The sequence below is a fragment of the Amphiura filiformis genome, chromosome 15 (assembly GCF_039555335.1).
Source record: "Amphiura filiformis chromosome 15, Afil_fr2py, whole genome shotgun sequence".
Taxonomy (NCBI): domain Eukaryota; kingdom Metazoa; phylum Echinodermata; class Ophiuroidea; order Amphilepidida; family Amphiuridae; genus Amphiura; species Amphiura filiformis.
This window is the reverse complement of record NC_092642.1, coordinates 39,305,615-39,329,876: the sequence shown is the minus strand read 5'-3', so window position 1 is coordinate 39,329,876 and position 24,262 is coordinate 39,305,615. Positions and strand designations below refer to the sequence as shown.

At 35.3% G+C, this 24,262-nt stretch overlaps 1 protein-coding gene across 3 annotated transcripts in view; it reads left to right on the top strand.

Annotated features, from left to right (window-relative positions):
• Positions 1 to 15,783, top strand: part of LOC140171613 (uncharacterized) — a 28,436-nt gene extending 12,653 nt beyond the window's left edge. The window contains exons 2-5 of one of the 3 annotated variants that reach the window (XM_072194900.1): positions 908 to 959; positions 2,206 to 2,274; positions 9,989 to 10,147; positions 14,416 to 15,783. In XM_072194900.1, the coding sequence (XP_072051001.1) occupies positions 908 to 959; positions 2,206 to 2,274; positions 9,989 to 10,125 (258 nt within the window). In that variant the 3' untranslated portion in view covers positions 10,126 to 10,147; positions 14,416 to 15,783. Of the gene's footprint in view, positions 1 to 907; positions 960 to 2,205; positions 2,275 to 3,157; positions 3,269 to 9,988; positions 10,148 to 14,415 lie in introns of all 3 variants that reach the window. The other 2 variants (XM_072194899.1, XR_011861621.1) reach the window with 2 other exon arrangements.
• Positions 15,784 to 24,262: the final 8,479 nt, after the last annotated feature.

The following is a 24,262-nucleotide window of genomic DNA, read 5'->3' as shown; positions in this document are numbered from 1 at the left end:
TTCGGTAGTCAAATACATGACCTACATGTATACACGATAATCAGACAGAGCAGACGAACACAGCTGAAGTAGTATAGAGGGTTAATATCATATACAAGACCAGTGGCGTACTGTGGGTCATCACATTGGAGGGCACCGACCATGATTGAGGGGAACCGGGTCTGATGGGGGGGGGGGGCACAAGCCATTTTTCGGCAATTTTCCTATGGGATTAAAAAAAATTTCAGATCGACTGGGAGCTGATGAAAACAAATTGAAAAGGTAAAATGAGCAATCTTTTTCGCGAATGTGAGAGATCAGTGAACAGCCTACGAGGTATCGCCACCCTGCAAAATTCAAGTGTCTTGTACAGTGGCGTAGCATCATACATAGGGGCACGGGTGGGGGATAAAATCATTTACAATTAAAAAATTAAACAAATGATTTTGGTGTTATTTTATTTTCTGGAAACTGCCTGTCAAAAATTGAACTTATTCATTTTGTGGAAGAATGTTTCAAACAGATTATGATCAGCGTTGGAAATAGCTGGTATCGCGTAGCAAAATGCTACATAATTTTATCAATTTGCTACACAATTTTGCAGTTGAATAGCATTTTGATGCCATAGACTTACATACTGATGTGATTGTACCAAGAGAAAGAAATGATAGCAAATTTGCTACACATAAAAAATGCTTAATTCCAACACTGATTATGATAAAGAAATTCTTGAAACGTTTATTAATTTTATTAAAAAAAAAAAAAGCTTTATATTGACTCTTGCTTAAAAAGTTACCTTTTTCAGAGTCTTCATCGACGTAGCTTGCGACACCATCACGGCGTCTTCATTCAGCGTAGTGATGTTTTGTTTACAATCCTCTTGTTGACTCTTGTTGTTGACTCTCGTTACTTGAAAATTGATTTTCAGATTGTGCGACGCATTCCTCTCATCAAGTTCAGATATGTCAAGTCTCTAAATGGTAAGTATGTCTGACACATATCCTGATGTAGCATGAAGGGAACGTAATGATGCCAATTCAAAAGAAATTGATCCTGCAAATGGGCTATTCCATTTAAAATCCACACTACCCCTGTGGAAGAATTAGCATAAGTCTTCCACAGAGGGAGTATGAGTTTCAAATAGAATAGACAATTGGGTAACTTCCATTTGAAATACTCACTGTGGAAGATATAGGTAAAGCTGTAATACACGTGGAGTATGGTATCAAAATGATTAACCCTGACCAATTACATTTGAAAAACATACTCCCTCTGTGGCAGATATTTCCAAAATCTTCCATAGGGGTAGTGTGAATATCAAGTGGAATAGCCCAATTTGGGTTATGAAATGTGCCAAAAAAGGCTTTGAGTTTAAAAAAATTAAGGAGTGTGATAAATAGCACTCTTCAAACTTGTGAGGAGTGCTATTTTGTGAATGAGGAGTGTGATAAATGCTTAAATGTGATGTAATTATATATAAGCTTAAGGGGGTACTACACCCTTGGCCAATTTTGTGCCTATTTTTGCATTTTTCTCAAAAATTATAGCGCATTAGTGACAAGTAAGATATGTATATAATAGGGGCAAAGACTATAACTACCGCACTGAAAATTCAACAACTCAAGGCAAGTAGTTATTGATTTATTGATCAAATATTGGTTTTCCCTCATTTTTGACTGTAACTCCACAACTTTTGTCTGTGCTGAAATAAAATTTCCAGTGCAGTAGTCCTTGCCCCTATAATATACATATCTTACTTGTCACCAATGCGCTATAATTTTGAGAAAAATGCAAAAATAGGCACAAAATTGGGCAGGGTGTAGTACCCCTTAAAGATTAAGGAATGTGATAAATATCACTCCTCGTGATCATTTAAGGAGTGTGGAGGAGTGTGATCACATTCCTCAAAACTCAAAACCTGTTTAAGTACTGTTTTTGTATGTTTAAACAAGAGAAATAAGAATTATCAGAGAAACTTTTGTAGATAATTATATTTTGGACTTCTCATCTTTCAAAACCAAAATGTTGACACTGACCTGGCAGTTTCATATGTCATGGCCGACATACTTCTTCAGAGTGATTGGTATCCCATCATCCAGATGGTAAAACATCTCCGTCCTGTGAGAAGTGTGTTTTTGATTTGATTTTGCTTTAAATTGCTTCAAAGTGTTAAAATTGCTTCAAAGTGTTAAAAAAAATATTTGGGACATGTATCCAATTCAACAGGTTTTCCTAAACAGGGCTCCCATTTCGATTTCCCAGAAGTCGTGAAAAGTCGTGGAATGTTAAAGAATGGCAAGTCGTGTTTGACATTTTGATGAGCTAAACCTGGCTCAAAAGTGTGGACTGTGGTGTGCTCTTGGTTTTCATTGCTGTGTTCAGTTAAATATAAATCAGGGGAAAAATTCATTTTGGCATTTGCGAGGGCAGCCAGGCAATTCTGCTAAGGCCTGCTACATGTAGGGCACTAAGGCAATCACATAAATTCATGAAATAATACATCCAAACTTACACATTTTGAGGGACGACACCAAGGCAAAGGCATGGGGCACCCAAGGCAATTGCCTTCGGTGTCTCCGGTTATTTTTCCCCTGATAAATGATAGTTTGCATGATTTGTTTTACCCTGTGAATGTGTGTGTGCATGAAATCGTAATCACAGATTTAAACAAAGCGAGAGATTTCTGGACAGAGTTGTTTGTGTAATCATGGCAACACCATTGAGCCATTACTATATGCACATGGCACAAAGAAAAGAAAAGTGTCATTGTGTCTGTTTGTCTTTAAAATGTGTACAATGAAGAACTTTCATTTTCATGTGTCGAGTTCACACCTAGAAGGCAGAAATTTTACAACTATCTCTTTTCTCCAAATCAAGGCTTATATTAACCAGGCACCCAGTCTTTTTTTACCCCATGGATACCCAGTTTTGGCTCCTGGTGTATCCAATATTTTACACTACAAACTATAGGATCAGGAGCCATCTTTGTGACCAGGAGATCATTTTAGCTCCTGGTCCAGGCATACTTAATATAAGGCCTGCTCCAAATTATTAAATCTGTGAGAAGTATCCTGTTATACTAATATCTGTAAGTTTATCAAACAGCTTGTAGTCCAGATTTTGCAGTAAAATCTGTGAGTTTTTGATTGTACTGTACTTGTTTTAAAAATCTAATTAGGACAGTGGACTGAGTCTCCTGCCGCAGCAGCTAAGCCTGCAGCAGCAAGCATAGAGATTCAGAAACCAGTCAAGAAGATCCCCATTGAATTGCAAACTGAACTACCAACAGGTAAAATGGATGAATTGAGCAGTAGGTGCATTTGTATTTAAGGCTTTGCTGAGTCCGGATCATCTTAGATGCTACATGTAGCACTAGGATCCACAACATGCTCATCTATCAGGGCACGGTTCTTTAACCCCAATACAGTTGTTCATTCATTGAATGACCTTTTAAAATTTGAGTACAAAAAGTCATACTCTGCAAGTTGGAGGTCAAATTTTGTACTATGATTGTTTGAGGTTATTAAACTATGCCACTGGAATGAGGCCATTGTGGTCCATAGTGTAGATGTGATGACCAATGATGTTAGACAAGGAGAGTGTATGGACATTGCCCTGTTTATGTGTCACTCATGAAGGGGTTTATTGCTCCATGTACAGGGTGAGTCAAAAAAAGTGCAATAGAGAAAAGAATCCATTTTTATTTAAGAACCGGTTTGAACCTTACAGGTTTTAAAACATTTTATGAATGATATATCCATTAGTGACCTTGTGTGAAAAAAACCAAGGAATTAGCATTTACCGTTTTGTTTTTATGACACATTTTATAGCGATACCCAATTTTAATGTTTGTCCAAGAAACATCTAAAATTTGAAAGTCAGCCCACTCTGTGTTAGGTAGATTTGGAACAACTGCTATTTTCTTAACCTCATTGGCATTGAAATAAAATAGAGCACCCAAATTGTTATTGTCCTTGGTCTTGTTTAAGGAAAAGAAACATTATTTGTTGTTATTTTCATTTTACCTTTAGTTTAAAGATGTTTATTCTCTATCAAAAACATACAAATTTGCAGGCGGATTTTTTTTCAAATGTCGAAATGAAATGCGCGTAACTTGAAGTGGAGCGAATTATAAAATATCCAGTAAGTTGGACATACTGGGATTTAAAAAACTGGAGTTGGAGTCGAGTGAGGTATGAAGGACTTAAAGTAATGTTAAAAAGTTTGTTTGAACAGAAAAAAAGAAATGAAAATAACGCAAAAATCAACCTTATTTAAGTTAAAGTCAGTTTCAGAGCTGGTGCCTTTATCGTGCATTGTGTGCTCTCATTCAAAATACATGGTACCTCGTGGACAAATAATGAAATTGGGTATCGTAGCAAAAGGACTCATAAAAATTAAACGGTAGATGTGATTGACTTCAGTTTTTCACAGAAGGTGCCTATTGAGTGTGGCATTTATAGAAACTTTCAATAATTGGAAAGTTCAAAGTAATTCTTACGTAATTATCGATTCTTTGCTCTATTGCACTTTTTTTGACTCACCCTGTACATTGAACCTGGCATACATGCGTGATTGTAGCTTGTGCGTAGTGCATTACAGCGAGAACAGCCACCAGATGCTACTATACATGCACATCCCTTTGTCTTGTTCATGCTAGATACAAATTATTCTTTAATTTCAGGCCATGGACCTTTTCAGCAGATGATCAGTCTGATCAGATATCTTTGGAAACTAGTTCAGAAAAGTCACATAAAGAAACGCACCCCAATCTATTACACACTGACGACAGTGCATTCAGTGATTGCATGCCGTGGTATAATCAATCACACCAATCATGAGCCACATTGTTTTTACTAGACGCGGTGTCCACTGTGTTGTGAAATCCTGAAAAGGTCTATTGCCGATAAATGCTAGAGGTACACTCTTTTTGGTCCCTGACATGACAATCCAAGATGGTGTATTTCCCCTCAGTATTACAAAGAGAGATGTACTGAGCTTGGACTCTCCTGGTCTAACAATTTTTGTGATTCATAACTCAATTTCACACATCACAAGATGTCTTCCTGACAAGTTAATGTTAAAAAATACACATGAACCAAGTCATCAATGAATGCATAGCTTCTGTTGCTATTTTTATGCCTCTGACAAAAGTGTATGGGCTGAGCGTCGTGTCAAATGCGTGTGCGTATTTCGCAGATGCACTAACCTTGGCCGGCTGCTTTAAACAACATTGTGAAGCGTGATTGGTTTCTTTTTCCTGAGGCGTACATAGTTTACAGCATCATGCGCATATAGAATACTTGTGAATGTACTCTTTGCTTTCAAATTGTACATGTCGAGGGGTCAGTGACACAAAGACTTAACTCCATTTTTTGCGAAAATGAGATTTTGATATCAAAATGTTCAGAAACTTGAGCACAGAGCACAATAAACACAGAGAAGTAACTCCATTTAGCACCCCATTGAAATCAATGACCAGTGAAACATAGACTTAACTACATAAGTCATTTGAAATTTGGAATTAAATCAAAAATACTGGACTTACTATTTTTAGCAATGCTACGTTGCTTGTGATACCATCACACTTCATCAGGCAACTGACCCGCTGGACTGGTCATGTAAAAAGACAGCAAGGGATGTTTTTGTCCAGTATTTTGATTTCATTCCAAATTTCATGTTACTACAACTGGATGACTGAGAACATTCATAAGTCATTGTGGACCAATTTTTCTCAGAATGTGCAAAATGGAATGGAGTTAAGTCTTTGTGTCAATGACCCCTCGATGTAGTGTCCGAGAATTAAATATAGCAACAGTAGCAAACAATGCAAGTAGATAGATGAACCTCTCGGCTTAGTCTACAGAACAACTTTAGAATAAGGAACACCACTCTAAATACTAACCCTAAACCTAATGCAAATCCTATGTCTTAATCCTGACACTTATTATTCTGCTAACCCAAACCTAATCCTAACCGTAAAACTCTAACCCTAAACTTTTAGGGTGGTGTCCCTTATTCCAACATCTTGACCGAGATCACTTAGATCTAGTCTGCTAGCGGCTGTTGCTTAAAATTGAATGTCCATGTTCGAAGTTAAGTTGCTTGTTAGTATTTCTTTTGTTTTTTAAGCTTTCGTTATTACTACCTACATGTATCGGCATGTTTTACACAATCTTGCTTAATTTTAAACATTGGTTTGCCTCGAGATTGGAAGTGACATAGGTGTATATTTTGCTGGGCACAGTATTGAATTGCACACATGTAAAAGGGCGGTTTGTCGACATGCTTGCTGTGCAACTGCGAAAAGGCATTGACATCACTTCCAAACTTGAGGTGAACCAAAGAATATTTAAATAGTGCATATTTGAAATCCTAGTATTTGATGATAAAGGCCACTGATGGAGGTTTCATTCAGGGTGCATGTAGCTTTGGGTCAAAGGGCATAAAAAGCAGGCCTCGAAATAAGCCAGAATTTCTGAGGGCCATTTGGGCCCTTGATCTTAAATGTTTAAGGGCCCTCACAAATTTTTGTGGGCCCGAATTTGGGCCATTAACCTATGAACCCCACAAAAAAGTGAGAAATATTGCCACAAATTTTGCGGGCCATTTGGGCCCGCTGGATGTATCTTTTGCGGGCCCTCACTGATTTTCGAGGGCCTTTGGGCCCTCCTTATTTCGAGCCCTGATAAAAAGTCATGAAAGGGCAATTTGTTAACATCTGTTCTCATTTTGCAACACATCTGACTCAAGTTTCATATGTAGCTCGTAGGTTGTTCACAATGTGAGTCAACAGGTATTATTTTATTTTTATGATTCTGAAGCAATTTGTCATTCTTGTGCATAACATTGAATTGGCTTACATTGAAACCTTGCATGGCCACAAGAATAGCTGAGTCACAGGTATACAGGGTCAAAGGTCAAAAGGGGTCATAAGGCAACAAAAAAAATCCTGTTGGACAGACTTAATAGCCTACCCACATTTTGCATTTTTGGATTTTTCTTTTTAGAATGAAATGAAACAATTCTGAAAATTAGAAACAAAATATGAAAATTTTCAAAATTTTCAAAAACATTTAGCTATTTGAAGCTCTCTGGGATTTTCAAGGGTCATACTTCACAAGTCTGTTTACCTGTAGAACAGGGTTTTTTTCTGTCACCTAAGAGGTAAAAAATAATAAGTCTTTGTTCACTTGCTTTGTTAAATGAGGTTTTTGAATGATATCTCATCCATATGTATAGGGTCATTTTGTTGGAAAAGTTCAATTTTGGACAAGTGCACAGTGTACACTGCACAAACTTTTAAGTGTAACAAGCTCTTTAAAACTACATGAATTTAATGTAAGTTTATAACAAGAACCATGGCATGAACCCAGTTTCAGAGGGGTAGACCTAGACTTTCTCGTTCATTTGGGTCTACATGTATTGTCATAAACAGTTAAACATGTAGCCATCAAGGGTGTTGTTTTTCTTTAAAAATTGGTGCACCATTTAGGGAACAAGCCAAACGTTTGACAAATGAAAGTACTTTTGTAAGAGCAGAGGGGTTCAAAAACTTCCAAATGTTATGTTTGTAAATATCTACATGTTATATTGGTCAAACTTGAACTTTCAGGTTGGATTTTTCAACATTTCACACTTGGGTTTCAGGAAAGGGGGTGTTGATCAACTTCCTAACTAAAATACTTTATAGGACAGGTAGTTGGTCAACTTCCAAACAAACAGACTTTCGTTTATATGACATCATCAAACTTTTGGTTTGTTCCCTTATAATTCCACTAAACATACTTTTCAATATTTTGCTGGAATATTATACTAATTGTGATTACATGCAGAGCTTGTGACAATTCTAACTGTACTTCATACTTCCAGCTACCATAGCACTTGGTGATGGTTTACATGTTCCTAAAAGGAAACTTTTCAACTTTTGAGTTTTTTTCATGTTATATGTTTATTTCATTTTGCAATGGTTGTGTTTATTGATTTTGTTGTTTACTATTTTCTTAATTTTATTGTTAAAGTTCAGTTTTTGCTTTCTGATTTCAAAGTTTTATTACATTATTCCATCTGGGGATTTGCCATTTGGTCTAATGCCATTTGGTCTAATATCTATTTTGTCTACATCCATTTCGTCTACACCCATTTGGTCTACACCAGGCACAAAAAGAAACTCGTCAGTTATATTCATCCTTGCTGTTCAACAACCTGATAATTTTGGATTATTCTGAAATATACATTTTGTTAATTGGACTTTTCTTTCTAATTTGACACCCTGTTCGTGAACATTGAGCAAGAATTGACCAAGATATTCGCCTCCAAACTCTCAAACCCCAAAATGAAAAGTTGCAATTTTAACGATTCAATTGTGCCTGTTACACTGTGTGCTTTATTGATTGGCCTGTGGTGCTTGTGTGCAATACAACGATGCGTTCCCATTGAAAATCGTTGAAAATGCAACTTTTGATTTTGGGGTTTGAGGCTTTGGAAGCGCATATCTTGGTCAATTCTTGTTTGTTTTTCACAAACAGGGTGTCAAATGAGAAAGCAAAGTCCAATTAACAAAATGTATATTTCAGAATAATCCAAAATTATCAAGTTATTGAACAGCAAGGATGAATATAACTGACGAGTTTCTTTTTGTGCCTGGTATATCCACTACGTCCAATAATCATTTGGTTCTTTAACCATTTGGTCCGGTAAACATTTGGTCCGATAACCATTTAGTCTAATAACCGATAAGTCTAAAACCATTTTTTTAATAGACCACTTCGCAGCTGTTGGTGCAGCTGCGTTCAGCTCTGCTAACTCCATTTAGGCTGGAGTTAGCAAATCAGAAAACTGAAAGCGAGGCTAAAGATGTAAGTTACATACCCCCAATTAGGCAAAGCTAATTTGCCAAGTGGCAAAGTTAATTTGCCAAGGCAAAGTTAATTTGCCAAGTAACTAAAAGAACTATCTAGCTGAGACTTGGTACGTATGTAGTACTTGTAAGTAAAACAGAAGTATATTACGTTTAGCATTTTGCTAATTTTAATTGGCATAATTAATTAGAGGCTATTAGAGTTTATTTTATTTTTTCAAGAAATTAACCCTTATTAATTATGCAGATTAAAATTTTAATTAACCCTTATTAATTATGCAGATTAAAAATCTAAAACTAGTGAAAAGTTGCACATTTCCATTTTTACAGTTATACAATGTTATTGTTATGTATTGTTACGTTGAACTATAATGAAATGTGACTGATATAATTCAAAAATTGCAATTGCATAAATTTTGTCTTTCATTATTAATCACAGCAATGTGGTGATATATTACTAACCTGTATGATGCTAGATTGTATACATTTGTGTAATTTTGGTATGCAAGTAAATCAGTCAAAAAGATAGTGACTGTAAAGTAGCTCTTATATGACAGGTGTCATGGGCTATTACAGTTGAAATCCACACACCCCCTGTGGAAGTCATGACTTTAATCTCTCACATATGGGGTGTAGATTTCAAATGGAGTCACCCATTCAGGTAAGCACATTTAAAATTCACACTCCCTGTGTGGAAAAAATAAGGTCATGCCTTCCATATGGGGTGTTTGGATTTCAACTGGCATAGCCCATTGAGGTGAATATGGAAGCAACCATTGAATAAGATTGGGAGAGCTCTGGTTCTGCCATGTTTGTTTGTCACTCATGAAGGCAAAAATAGTGTATTTCCAGAATAGTTAGCCATGCACCCAGCAAGCGTAGATTTCTCGAGCTTGTGTGTTTGTGACAATAGACGGCACTACACTAGCGTTCAGAGAATAACAGTGCTCATGTTGAGCATACACAGCGAAAATACAGAAGTGGGGTTCTGATTCGATCATACGTAACAAAAGACCAATAATCTGATTGGTTGACAATATTGTGTGGTTTATCAGAGTATTCATGAAGTACACTATTTTAATCAAAGTGATTTCTATAATATTGCACCATTTCTAGTGTGTTAACTTGTTCTGCATTTTTTCTTTATAGGAATGTCACCAGCACAACCAATTATAGCATCCTCATATAATGGAGTATCCAACTCAAGCACAACCCCTAGACCTAGTAGCAGTAGCAAAGAATTTTATCAACTCCCCAAGAAATATAGAGCGAGCACCTATCAGTGACTATGAAATGAGTATTATAAATGTAAGTAAAATTAACCTACACTGCAGGAAAGTATTTTCAGATGTCACCCAAAATTCAGGTCAATTTAAGTCATTTGACTTGATTTTAAGATCAAGACAAATGACAAGTAAAGTTAGTTACAGTCCAACCTCTCTTATCCGGACCTCTTTTATATGGATCTCTCTGTTATCCGGCTGTGAAATTTTCAGAGGAAAACATGTTTTTGATGATTTTTAAATCACCTTAAAACACCTTAATTCCATGCTCTGAATGCTTAGAATGACATCTATATTGCACAAAGCACTCTAAAGCCATCTTTTAGTGCTATTATCCCATATTAGCACAATCTTTTGTTGTCACAATTTCAGTCCTTTGAACTTTCAATACAGAATTACATGTAATTCACTTATCCAGATTTTTCACTTATCCGAACAATGCTTGGTCCCATCATGCCCGGATAAAAGAGGTTGGAAAAATTCAGTGGAGTCGAGTATGTATATACCCATGGAAGAATGGCACTGGCTGATGCATGCTCACTGTTTATTGCATTAAAAAATGGGGCCATGTCAGGATCAGGTGATGCTATGTGGCTTGGTTATATTTATTTATTTATTTATTTAAACTTTCTTTACCCAGGGTAGCTCCTTCAATGTCAAAACACTGATTTCCAAGGAGGCCCTGCATTTACAATGTGAACAAGAAGCATACAGTAATAAATCAGAAAATACATAATTATAAATGCCACATGAAATTGTGAACAATTGGGAAAACATGTAAATTCAGATAAAAGGCATATTACACTGGTTTTATCAAAAACAACTGCTTAAATTGAGCAATACTCATTGACTTAAAATTACATCTACTATCATTTGGAAGGCTATTCCACAATTTAGTAGCACGTGAATGAAAAGTTCTTTTACCTGCATTAATATTATATGGTGGTTCAAAAAGAGCAAAGTTGGTTTGACTCCTGGTTCCTTTAGAGTGCATATCGTGCATAAAAGTGAACTGAGAGGAAAGGTAATCAGGAGCCATTCCTTTCAGGCATTTGAAGGTGAGTGTTGCCATATAGTTGAACCACCTATCATTTAATTTATTCCAGTGAAGAGTACTCATCATGTCATCAATTGGTGTTCTGATATCAGCAGAAAGAATAATACGAGCAAGCCTATTGTGAAGAATTTGAAGGGAGTTGTAGAGCTCAACAGAACAGTTAGACCAAACAGTATTACAATAATCAAAATTAGGCATAACAATTGCATTAGCAAGCATGATGAGGGTATCTTTTGGAATATAAGGTTTGACACGTTTAATTACACCACATCGCTTAGAAATACAGGAAGACATTGCATTAATATGATCAGACCAAGCCATGGTAGGATCAAAGTAACACCAAGATACTTAAATACATCTACACGCTCAATAGTATCATTATTGTAATATAAACTAACATCTGTAAAGTTTTTTAACACCCTGCTAGTGCCAAACACCATGAACTTAGTTTTCTGAATGTTTAATGTAAGATTATTATTCTTGAACCAGTCAACAATTTTAGATAAATTACATTGAAGCTTTGATTGAAGAGTAGAAGAGTCATTAGCAGTACATAGTAATGTGGTGTCATCGGCATACATAGTACATTTACAATCAACACTATTAGAAAGACTATTAACAAATATTATAAAAAGAAGCGGGCCTAAAATAGAGCCTTGAGGAATGCTAATATTAATGTTCTTAAAATCAGATAATGTGGCATTAATGTTAATAGCTTGAGCTCTATTACCAAGATAAGATTCAAACCACTCAAGTGTCGTACCTTTAATACCATAGTTGCTAAGTTTTTCAATTAAAAGAGAATGGTTAACACAATCAATAAAATGAAAACCATGGGGGAAATGTAATTTACATTAAGAATAATTTAACCTTTGTTGAAAAAAGCAATCTTCTTATCAATGATGTTGAAGCACTTTGGGTTGAAATATGTCTTCCTCACAGCAAACCCATCTTAGTTGGTACTGTTTATCGTGTTCCAGATGCTATAGCTGAATACACTGATAGGATTGATGCTATGTTTCAAAATTGTGTTTCTATGTATGATAATGTAATTGTCTTAGGTGATTTTAATCTTGATGTATCTAAGCCTGGTACTGAATCTAGGAAAGTTTCTAAATTAGCAAATCACTCACAATTCACTCAACTAATTAAGGATTACACTCAGTATTACGGAGAAGAGTAAAACAACTATTGATCTTGCTTTTGTAACAAGACCAGAAACTATTATTAACGTCTGGTGTTCATAGTCTGGGACTTAGTGACCACAATCTTATTTATGTTGTTCGCAAAATGAAACAAATTAAGTCTTCTCCTAAAATTACTAAAACCAGATCCTATAGGAATTTTAATGAGCAAGAGTTTGTGAATACGATCAGTAAGACTAATTGGAACTGTGTACAAAGTATTAATGATGTAAATATAGCCTTAGACACATGGAAATCAATGTTTAATGATGCCTGTAATATCCATGCACCTATCAGAGAGAAGCGCATAAAAGGTTCTCAACCTGAATGGATCACCTATTCTATAGCGAATGAGATGTCAATGTTTCAAGGCGTTTCCATGATGTGATTTAATCAGCCATTTGGAACCCCACTTCTATGTTTTTACATTATTTTGTTGCTAAAAGGTAAACAAATGTTCCTCGAAAGGTTGCTTGAATCAGTTTGCCTCAATTCATCTTGAGTCCCAAGATGGGGCTTATTATAAATCAAGACTCCGAGTCATATTCCAGAATCTATAACAAATTACCGAGTTGCAAAACTTTTCGTGATAAAAACTCGAACGGTGCTGATGCAACTGCAAATTTCACTTTTGCAAACCTAATCATTCACCGAGTTATGCTGCATATTCACCTCATTTTTTCAATCTGAGTGATTTAAAGTCTAAAAATGAGCAAAAATACCTTTAAAAATATCCAGGGACCTCAAAATAGTGAGCATCAGTTACTATGTCCGCCTAACAACTAAATCGCGTCAAACAAATAAAATCTTGCACCTTCGCGTATGAACACGCCGCGTCAAACAAAAACGTGTATCATTTAGATCGCGACATCGCGTATCAACACGCTGCCTCTAAAGCAAGTGGGAATAATAAACACGGGAAAATCAAAATGAGTGAGGAGAGTGCATGGGTGCCATGGGTTGGCGATATTATTTAACAATCCGCGATGCATTGCATGGGTGACCACCAAACTTTGCCAACATGGCAAAAATACAAATTAATAGCTGTTTTAAATTTTTTGAGCATATAGGACCTACTTATAATGACTTAAAATTGTACATTATGTTTCACATTCACAAATTTTTTTAGCAGTTGACTAGGAAAAAGTAGGCCTACTACTAAAACCATGATACAGGGACAGATAACAGGCAGAGGGAGAAGAGGGATGTGAGTTAAAGGGGGAACAGTGGAAAGAACGGAAGGATAGGGGGAAACACGGGTGGCAACAAAGAAAAAGTTGATTTGCTCAATCGGTAATAAATTAGGGAGTTGGTAAAATTGGTCGCAATAAAAACTCGGAGGGTGGTGATCATGGTGATGCATTTGTAAAATTGCATTTATTTACGAACCGCGAAAGACGGGCAACCGCTAGTTATTATATATTTGCCAGTTTGTAACCTGTACCTTGTTCAAAAGTTTTTCAATCTAGGCTGTATTTTTTGATTTTATGACTTCACATGTTTGCCAGTTAATGGTGTCAAAGATGATCATGACTAGTTCATGACACATTGAATGAAATGTATTAATCGATCTAGTGCAAGTATTCCCCAATTTCAGTTGGAAGAAAATGATCTACTGTGACATGGAAATCAGTATGCTTATAAGCTGTACAGTTGGCTTAATCGATAAGGCTGTCAACTCTGGTTTGTGACGGTTAGGGGTTTGAGCCCCTGTAGTGTTGAATTCTGTTCTCGTGAAAAATTGAGCTAGCATCAAATTCCCCTGAGCAAGGAAGGTACTGTTAATTCTCAGTCTACCCGTACAAAACTCAGGGAGCTGATCCTGGCTGTGATGGTTATTATATGTAGGCTGACTAGGGTTCTGCACCTGTATAGAGCTGCATCCCTGAATTATGCAAAATGCTTTATAAGGTACGACTTGAACCATAGTGGACAGCAATCAAGTGTAAAGATCTTATGTAATGCCCCATATAAATCTGTGGCTATTTTTTTAGACAAAACTGCATAACGTTTCTAATGTAATTATTTTCTTTCAATTTTTTTTCTCCACAGAATGGCGGGCCGGAATAGTATTGATATGTATCTTCATCATCATCATCATATGATTGAACATAAGAAAATCTTCCAAATTGATGTGCAGAACTATAATAGCAGTGCTCACCCAACATGACCTGCTACCAACAGGTGTGACCACTACCCAAATATCTAACCAAATGTGTGTGTGTATATATGTACTGTACATGAAAATAGCATGTATTAAAGTACCACCAAGTCTGTAATCTATTCAGCTATTCAGTAAACAACCCGCTGCAGTTGTGGAGGATGTAGGCCAGCGCCGCCGAGTCATCATATTATCAGTGCATTTGAAGATGTGCCCGCTGATAAAAACCTACACTGACTGAATTGACTTGAAAGAACCAACCTGAAATTGCCTTGAAAAGTCTGCACCAGGCATGAGAATTTAAAGCCTGAATTCAGGCTATGTTGTTGTCCAAATTTGCACATTTTTTTCAGCCTGTTATGGGCATTTTATGCCTGAAGCCACATGCTTTGCAGCTATTTCCAAAAATGGCATTCTCATGCCTGGTCTGCACTATGCATTGAGGTAGAATTAAAGAGTAACAACTCTGTGTGTATCTCTCTCATGGAGAGCAAATAGTGTCTCTCTGGATGATTTCCCTATGTGAGTTGTGGTTTGCATTCTGGATGTAGCATAGTGCCAAAAATGTGCACCGATTGTGCAAACTTCTGTAAAAGACTCAAATTATCATTTGATTGTGGGCTTTCACCGGAAAACGCCACTGGTACACTATTTACCCTCTTTTACTTTTACACCTGAGATGTTGTCATTTGACGTCACACCGATCTGCTCCGATGCGCACATTGTTTAGCGAACATCGTTTGCAAGTCAGCGTGACGTCAAATGACGACATCTCAGGTGTACTCGCAAAGGCATATGGGATTTACCAAACAGGTCAATGGAATGGTGACTTATGTTGTACTCTCTATTTCTAAACTCTGTTGACCTGACTACTGATTTCCAATCATGCATGATTTTCCGTTATTTTTGGTTCAGCTTTTTGAAACTGCAGACTAAAAACAAATCTAGATAATTGTTTTACTAAATTTTAATCCATAAATATTTGATAGAAATGTTTAATCTCAATACAGGCTCTAATGGGAGTTTGTGTAATGACTCTTCTAGAAACAATTTCATGTTTTATATGCCAAGACATTCACAAAAAGTTTGGGTAGGAAATTCTGATCAAGTAAAAATTAAAGCTGGCCAAAATGGCTGCCAAACTGGAGTTTTCCATTAAAACACACTATAGCTGCATACAAATAATCAAATGATGAAAAAATATCAAAGCAATTAATGTTTCTAATCAACAGAAATAACTATGTCTTTGTGTGAATGTTGTGGCATGAAAATGCAAAGTAAATTTCTAGAAGAGACAAGTACACAAACTACCCCAGAGCCTAGAGTAAATGAGATTGCATCAAAATAGGCTACAACTTTTTGTTACGTTGCTGATATCAGCATTCGTCACTTTTTATTGGGCTCCAAGCCAAAAGAAGAAATAATGTGTCCACCATTGCATTTAAAATAGTTTGTGTCCGCATTGCATCGGAAACTGTAAGTGCAGAAATTTAGGGTAGATAATCTCATTGCACAATAGGGTTGTTGCAATCCATTCTCTGGAAGCCGTTTCTTGATACTGGATTTGGATATCAATCCCACTTTTCCAGTGACAACTGTAATGTTACGGGTATGCATGCTTATAGTTAGCTCTCCATGAGCCTTTTGGGAGCAGTATTCAAGCAGGTAAACCCTTTGTCCGCTAATATTGTACCTCTTAGGCTAATAGCACTTGCAATTTGCATCAGTTTTCATGTACATGTTTCTATAACAGTAATTTACATAATTTGCTAAGCTAGAATGTGGGTTGATGTGAATTCGTATATTTGTCATAACAGCACTGGTTTTGTCAAATTTTGTTGGTTACATCCGATATGTGATATGCGACTGTAACCAAATCAAATGTATACCCTTGTCATGAATGCACAAAACCGTGTATATTATATGTCTACATCCATATCAAAAATGTGAAAATCAAAAGCGAAAGACAAATTTGCTCATTAGTTTAATAGTAATAACAATTGCAAGCATCAAAATTTCAAATATCAGAGGCAGTTGTCTCTCCCAAGTAAAAATGAGATACTCCAGTTAAAATCCACACACCCTCTATGGAAAACATGACCTTAATCTTCACACAGGGAGTGTGAATTTCAAATGAAGTCACAGATTCAGGTAACTCCATCTGAAATTCACACTCCCTGTGTGGAAGATTCTGATTGTTTTTCATAGAGGAGTATGGATTCTACTGGAATAGCCCAATGCAGAATCTGCCATAAGTGGGTAAATGTAATAGCTGCCATGTGTAGCTGCCATGTATAGATGAGTACAAAATACTGTGTGTAAATTACCAAATGTTCATAGGGCAGCTATTGCGCTTAACCACTTCTGGCACTGAGCAGTGGATATTGCCTCCCAAATCAAAGTGAAGTATCTGCTATGTTATTTACTAGTAGATACAACATTTTGACTGACTTGCCAATTATTTTGATCCTTGAAATTGCTCTGTTTTATTTTGTTTTACATTGTACATACAAATATTTGCGAATAAAGTTGTTTGCAATATAATGAATATAAAAGAATGTGTACTTGCTTTCATTTCAAACTAAACACAGCACAAAAAATAATTATATGACTGTTTACTAAGTGTTGTGTGAAAATGAGAGATTTCCATGACTTCAGGGCTGAATGAGCCCAAAAAACTGCCCTTTTCAAAAGTCACAAAGTAGGCCTATGCATGTCACAAAAGATGATTCATGGCTTGTTACTAATGGAAAAACTCGATGTGGTTGAGTGCAGTTTAAAATCCTCACCAAGTGAACATTTACTTTAATGTGTATCAATTCTTGATCATTCATCCATGAAAATCCCCTTGGTGGAAAGTTCAGCAATGAGTTGTAAGATGGCCAGTTCCGTTCCTTGTCCCAATATGCCTTGCAGTTATGTTGAGTTAACAAGCATAGGCCTACTTTGTGACTTAGGAAAGGGCAGTTTTTTTCTTCAATTTGGGTTCATTCAACCATGAAGTCATGGACATCTTTTATTTTCACACAACACTTAAGCGCGCTTCAGACTCCGTATTGTACGTACAATATTGTATGTACAATACTTTTCGTGACGTCAAATAGTATTACACGTGCAATAAATAGTATGTACCGGGAAAATATATATTTTGCTACAATCATAGTAGGGATGACCAATGAACCATCAACTTGATTAGAACACTCCCATAGACATGCAGGGAGCTCAACTGTGCACTACTTGCACAGACATTTCTAAATTGAGCCCATTCTTTTATTTTTCATAATTTTTCTGTAAAAATTGGAGATGTTAATGCCAATTATGTTTTGTAACTATCCTGCAAATTACAGCATCATAACTTATTTGGTTTTTCTGTAAGTGTGAGTCAAAATTGGTCCATCGCCACAGTGCGCTTAATTGCCAGTGGCCCAGTGCAGCACTGCTCAGAATGGCACAAAATATTCAGATGAAAAGATCAGGTGAACACCTTGACCTACTGAGCTGTAATTTGGCAGAGTTGTTGTTATTACCTCTATCATACTCTCTGTAAAAAGGAAAAAAAACCGGACAAGTAGATCTCGAGTTAAAAATTAAATCACCAGCTTCCCTTTGGAATTTCCAAACACCTTTCGAATCATGTTAAATAGACACCTTTCTGAACATAAATGTGAAGTTTCATGCTCATTTGTTGTATTATTCACCTGATCTCAACCCTAAACATTTTCTTATATTTATACCATCTGCACTGACTTGCTGCTATACACGCACAGGAGCTGTACTTTTAAAATACGCGCCTAATCAATAATGAGTCTTTCACTCCATTGTTAAAGTACTGTCCTCCCTGTAGCATATGGAATGACCAGTCCCTGGAGTGTGATGGTTTTGTAGCACATGACAGTATTCATTCAAGCCTATCAAGGTCTGTTATTAGCCACTTGCTGAATGGCTGGGCATTATCAGCTATCAAAGAGATACCTTATGCTGCTGCCAATCACAATAGAGGTTAAACATTTTGTTAAAACCCCAGAAGTGATATCAGGACAAAGCTGTGCATGTTGGTACTTGATTGTTTGGATTCCTATGTTGAAAATCCCTTGTAGTACATTAGTATTTTTCTTATGTGTAGTGTATATTGTTGTGGAAAAAAAGTTCACCTGGACTTTTGATTTTGTGCCACTTTGGCCATTATGGATGATTTTTAGCAAATGTTTTCTAAAAGCATGATTTCAGTGCCTCGGTTTGAACAAATACTTAATGCTATTGACTAGTAAAGTGCCATTTCATAAGAAACCCCTTTGATATTTTCACAATATGCTTGTTTCATGTTTGCATATATATTAAAATAAAGAAATATAAAAAGGTAAATATATGCTTATACCAATTTTGCTCACATTGCTATATTTAGACTTTGTCAATTTATTTCGTTCCAATGACCGGTCAGAATGGGAAACTTTGAAAATTCATAATTCGAAAAGTTTTTGACCGATTTTGACCATTTAACCACCAAAATACTTCTGTTGATGAGTTCTTTCCAGAAAACAATCTTTTGTAGCAAAAGGGGCAACATGAAATTATGATGGTCATCCCTAATCATAGGTTGCTTAATTGATACGGAGTTGCCAAATTTCTAAGAGTTCTAAATTTAGTGAGTGGACGTAATGATGAACATCTTTTAATGCCTTCTTGTATTCAACCATGGTAGGTATCATAATACCTACCATGATTCAACTGTACTTGAATTATTATATAATCAATAGGCACCGTTTTAAAGTTAATAATACGTCGTATTAATACTAATATTAATAATATTAAAATTGTAATAATAATATAAATGGCACATTCAGATCTTATTTATTTATTTATAGATTTATCTATTTAGGCCTATTTATTTATTTATTTATTTATTTATTTATTTATTTATTTATTTATTTATTTATTTATTTATTTATTTATTTATTTATTTATTTATTTATTTATTTATTTATTTATTTATTTATTGATTGATTGATTGATTGATTGATTGATTGATTGATTAATTGATTTCGAGATTCCTATATTGATTTAGAAAGTTTAAAAGTATTATTTGTAGGCCTTTGTATTTATTCTGGTTCCGATTTTATTGATACTGATATTTTTGTTAATTTTTTAAGTTTTGGCATAGCATTCGTTACATTATAACACGCTGTGTTATGAATTTGCAACACCTTTTTACATATTGATATCGTTGAGGCATGTTATGATAGGCCAACTTATGATCATCACAATACATCCATAAACGTGTTAATGCAGTAACCGTAGCGTTAGGGGCACGGAAGCCCCCCCATTGATCTGAAATATTAGAAAATCCCATAGGAAAACTGCCGAAAACGGCTTGTGCCCCCCCCTCATCAGAACCGGATGCAACGCCTTCTATACTTTTTCATTCATTAATTATAGGCGTATTAATAGTAATGCGTTGAGTTTTTAAAAGTAATATCCGCCTTTTTTTCTTTCTTTTTGAAATGACATACGGTACTTGTCAGCATGGAAAACATTTTTTTTTTTTCGTCAGAGGCAGATATTTGGCCTATTCAGTGTCATAAAGCTACAAAATAGACGATCTTTTAAAATCATTTTTAAATATTTTTTTATTTATTTTTCAACCTTATTGTTTGTATTTGTAATGTTCACACAATCTGAACATGTGCTTGTAGGACAACGATTTTGAATTAAACATGTTAATTGTGATATTTTAATTCCCTAGAACACCACAGTTAAGCGTCCAAAATTGTAAGTGGGTTTTCTTTTATTTAACCTCATTATTTCGCTAAAATTACTCGAAAACCCTCCTAAGAGTTGTTGTTACTATAAACATTTCATAATTTTGGGCAAAGGATAGCCAAATAGTTGACCGAAATCGTATATTTGCACCAATATTTGACTGAAATCGTATATTAACATTACCGCCCCTTCGTGGCTTTATTGCAAGCCAAAGTGTGAAACGAGATTACTTGAAATATATATTTCAGAGGCGGCGACAGGAATGGAAGAAGATGGCTATGCCGGTCAGCATGATCTTGTTTGCATTTTGGCAACCAGTGTTTATCTGTTATCGATGATGGATCGATTGATAATCGATAATCAATATTCAGTCAATATAATCAATATCAATCAAGATTAGGTCTACTATTCAAATAGCATTAAAAAATGATGTGGAGGGGGGGTGATTTTCAAATCAGGCTTTTTCCTTACGTACTGTCTATTTGTATGGAGGTGTCAATCAACAATCGATAATCGATAATCAATAATCGATAATCAATAATCGATTATCAATAATCAATTATCAATATCAATCATGATTGGGCCCGCTATTCAAATAGCATTAAAAATGATGTGGAGGGGGGATTTTCAAATCAGGCTTTTTCCTTACGTACTGTCTATTTGTATAGAGGTGACAATCGATAATCGATTATCAATAATCGATAATCAATAATCGATAATCAATAATCGATTATCAATAATCAATTATCAATATCAATCATGATTGGGCCCGCTATTCAAATAGCATTAAAAATGATTGGGGTGATTTTCAAATCATGCCTTTTCCTTACGTAGGCCTACTGGCTATTTGTATGGAGGTGTCAATCAATAATTGATTATCGAAAATCAATAATCGATTATCGATTATCAGTAATCGATTATCAATCAAGATAATCTCAATTTTCAGAATGCTAAAGAAATCATTTTAAAAAAAATATTGAAAAAAATTTGAACTTTTTTAAAAATTTCTAAAATTCCCATTTTCACCTTCATGCGTATAAAATGAACATTTTGTGCAAAATTTTGTTCAAATATTTGTTCTGAACTCGAAAATTGCAGGGCTTGTATGGAGCACATTCCAGTGTTGAAAAAGGGTCAATGCCAGTTTCAATTATATCAATCTCCATGACAACACCCACGTGATCGCAGATTTTCAAGGGTGAAATACATTCGGTTTAGGAGAAACATCAAATTGAAGTTTGCATATAATACAGCATTGAATAGGATTTCTTTCATAAAATTGCGATTATCTCCAAAACTGTGTCAACAACAAGCAATGAATTTTTGTTAAATTTATTTTTTGAAAGCGTAATATGTGGTTCTAAACTTAAAAAAAAAAAAAAAAAAAAAAAAAAGAAGGAAAGAAAATAGAGCTTTGACAAGCGGATAATTTGTTACATTAGAATCCTATGAACACATGATTAGTAATTAAAACGATCAAAATGAAACAAAAGAGGAGAGAAAGGGCCCGCTATGTGGGCCTAGCATGATCTTCTCTGTATATCATTAGGCCTATAGCCGTTTTGCCCCGGGATTTTGCGTACTGAATCATTATAGAACGCGTGTTATAGACAATGTTTTTTTTGCTTTGCTTGCTATCTTTTGAAGATAGCATTTAGGCCTACAAAGCTAAAGAAAATAATTTTCTGTTTTTTCTTTGTTTAATGATTTTTTATGACTGTTATTTTCACTATCTACTGAAGATATCAATTACGGCGGGTTTATATAAAGACAAAAGCTAATTTCTTGCGTGCTGAATCATTGTTTTTCGGTGTTTTTTTAAATACCAGTCATGTTTTGTATAGCCGTTTTGCCCCGGGATTTTGCGTATTGAATCATCATCTATAGAACGTGTGTTAGGCAATGTTTTTTGGAACATTATTATTTTTCATGTTTTTTGCTTTGCTTGCATTTAGGGCCTACTATTACTAAGAAAATAATTAATACCTGTTTTTTACTGAAGATATCAATTACGGCGGGTTTATATCAAGACAAAAGGTAATTTATTGAGTGCTGAATCATCATTGGTTTTTTTCTTTGTTTTTTAATACCAGCCATGTTTTACATTTTCCCCCTTCATGTTCCTGATAATCTCTGCTATATACATGTAAGTGCCGTTTTAAATTTTGGTTTAAAGCTTTGCATTCGGCCTATTGGCTTTTTTTCCTCAGCGCGCGGTCTATAGTAGCTTATAGTATGGCTGTTTTGCCCCGGGATTTTGCGAACTGAATCGTCATCTAGAATGAGTGTCTTTTTTTGGAACATTATTATTTTTCATGTGTTTTGCTTTGCTTGCTATCTTCTGAAGATAGTATTTGGGGTCTACAAAGAACAAAGAAAAAATAATTAATACCTGTTTTTTCTTTATGTTTAATGATTTTTTTTTATGATTGTTATTTTCACCATCTAGGCTACTGAAAATATCAATAATATGGCGGGTTTATATAAAGACAAAATGTACTTTCTTGCGTGCTGAATCATCAATGTTTTTTTTTAAATACCAGCCATGTTTTGCATTTTTGTGTATCTTTTTCCCTTCATGTTCTTGATAATCTGTGCTATATAAGTGGCGTTTTAAATTTTGGTCAGCTTCGTCTTTTAAGCATTTCTTTACATTTTTGCATTCGGTCTATTGGCTATTTTTTCTAAGCGAGCGGTCAATTAGTATAGCCGTTTTGCCCCGGGATTTACCATACTGAATCATCATCTAGAAGGCGTGTTAGACAATTTTCTTTAAACACATCACCCCTCTGAAAATTTCGTCATAACATAGTAAAGTAAAACTTTGTACCAATAAAACTTAATTATATGATTATTTACTAAGGCTAGCTTCAGACTCCGTATTGTACGTACAATATTGTATGTACAATACTTTTCGTGACGTCAAAAAGTATTACACGTGCAATAAATATACGTGCCACGACGAGTTGAATCAGATTAAATAACGCGCTATAACCCTGACAGTTCAGTGTTTGCTAAATCCAAGCGAGGTCACCAGAAAATCTATGCAAGAGAAATTTCTACTGCTGCTGATGAAAAATCCTAGAGTGCGTTTGGAGGTTTTTTCTGCACTTTAGCAGTAGCCCTAATAAATTCATAAAACAATAAAAATCAAATAAAGATTTAGGGCAAATGTTTTTACTCACTGCTCATCTGATTCAGTTTCCCAGGAAACTAAATACCGATACTCCTTAGTTTTTCCCTGACTTTCCAGACATAATTATGAGTAAACATCAAATTTAATGTTTACAAAACAATCAAATATATATACATTCTTTTGCATTTTGTACATAAATATTGATATCAATAATGTAGGCCTACAAACATTAAAAAAGGGGGCCTAAGAGTATGTCTATTTTTAATCATATACTAATTCCGCCATTCCCAAACATATCTTATTATGAAATCATGTAATGGAACCCAAATTCCAATCAAAAATAAAAACAAATTTGTTATCAAATACACTAGGCCTATACATTGTATTATAGGAATTTAATAGATGGTTCATTTTAATAAATAAATAGATTAACACGGGTAATGGACAAGAAATATTTGGCAATACCGGATTTACCAGAGAGCCAGTGGATAAAGAAATTAATTAAAATTAAAACAAATTAAATGAGAAAATGAAAGCAAGGACATTTGGCGAAGTATTGTTTTAGAATTCGAAGGAGTCCTAAATGTTATCCTGGCCCCAGGACTGATTAATGTAAATTCGACCCATAGTTATTTTATCTACTTTTGCCAGCATTCAACCTGTTCAATGTGATTTATGCCTATTTTTAATAAAATTCCGAAATCTGACGTATCAACGTTGTATCGCATTACTGGTCGAATACGATAGGATTTCAGTCTTAGGCGCCTTAACACGGCTACCCAATAGGCCCGGGGTTTCAACTTAGTCTCCGGTCGAGGCAGGTAGTTGAATTCGACAGGCGATCA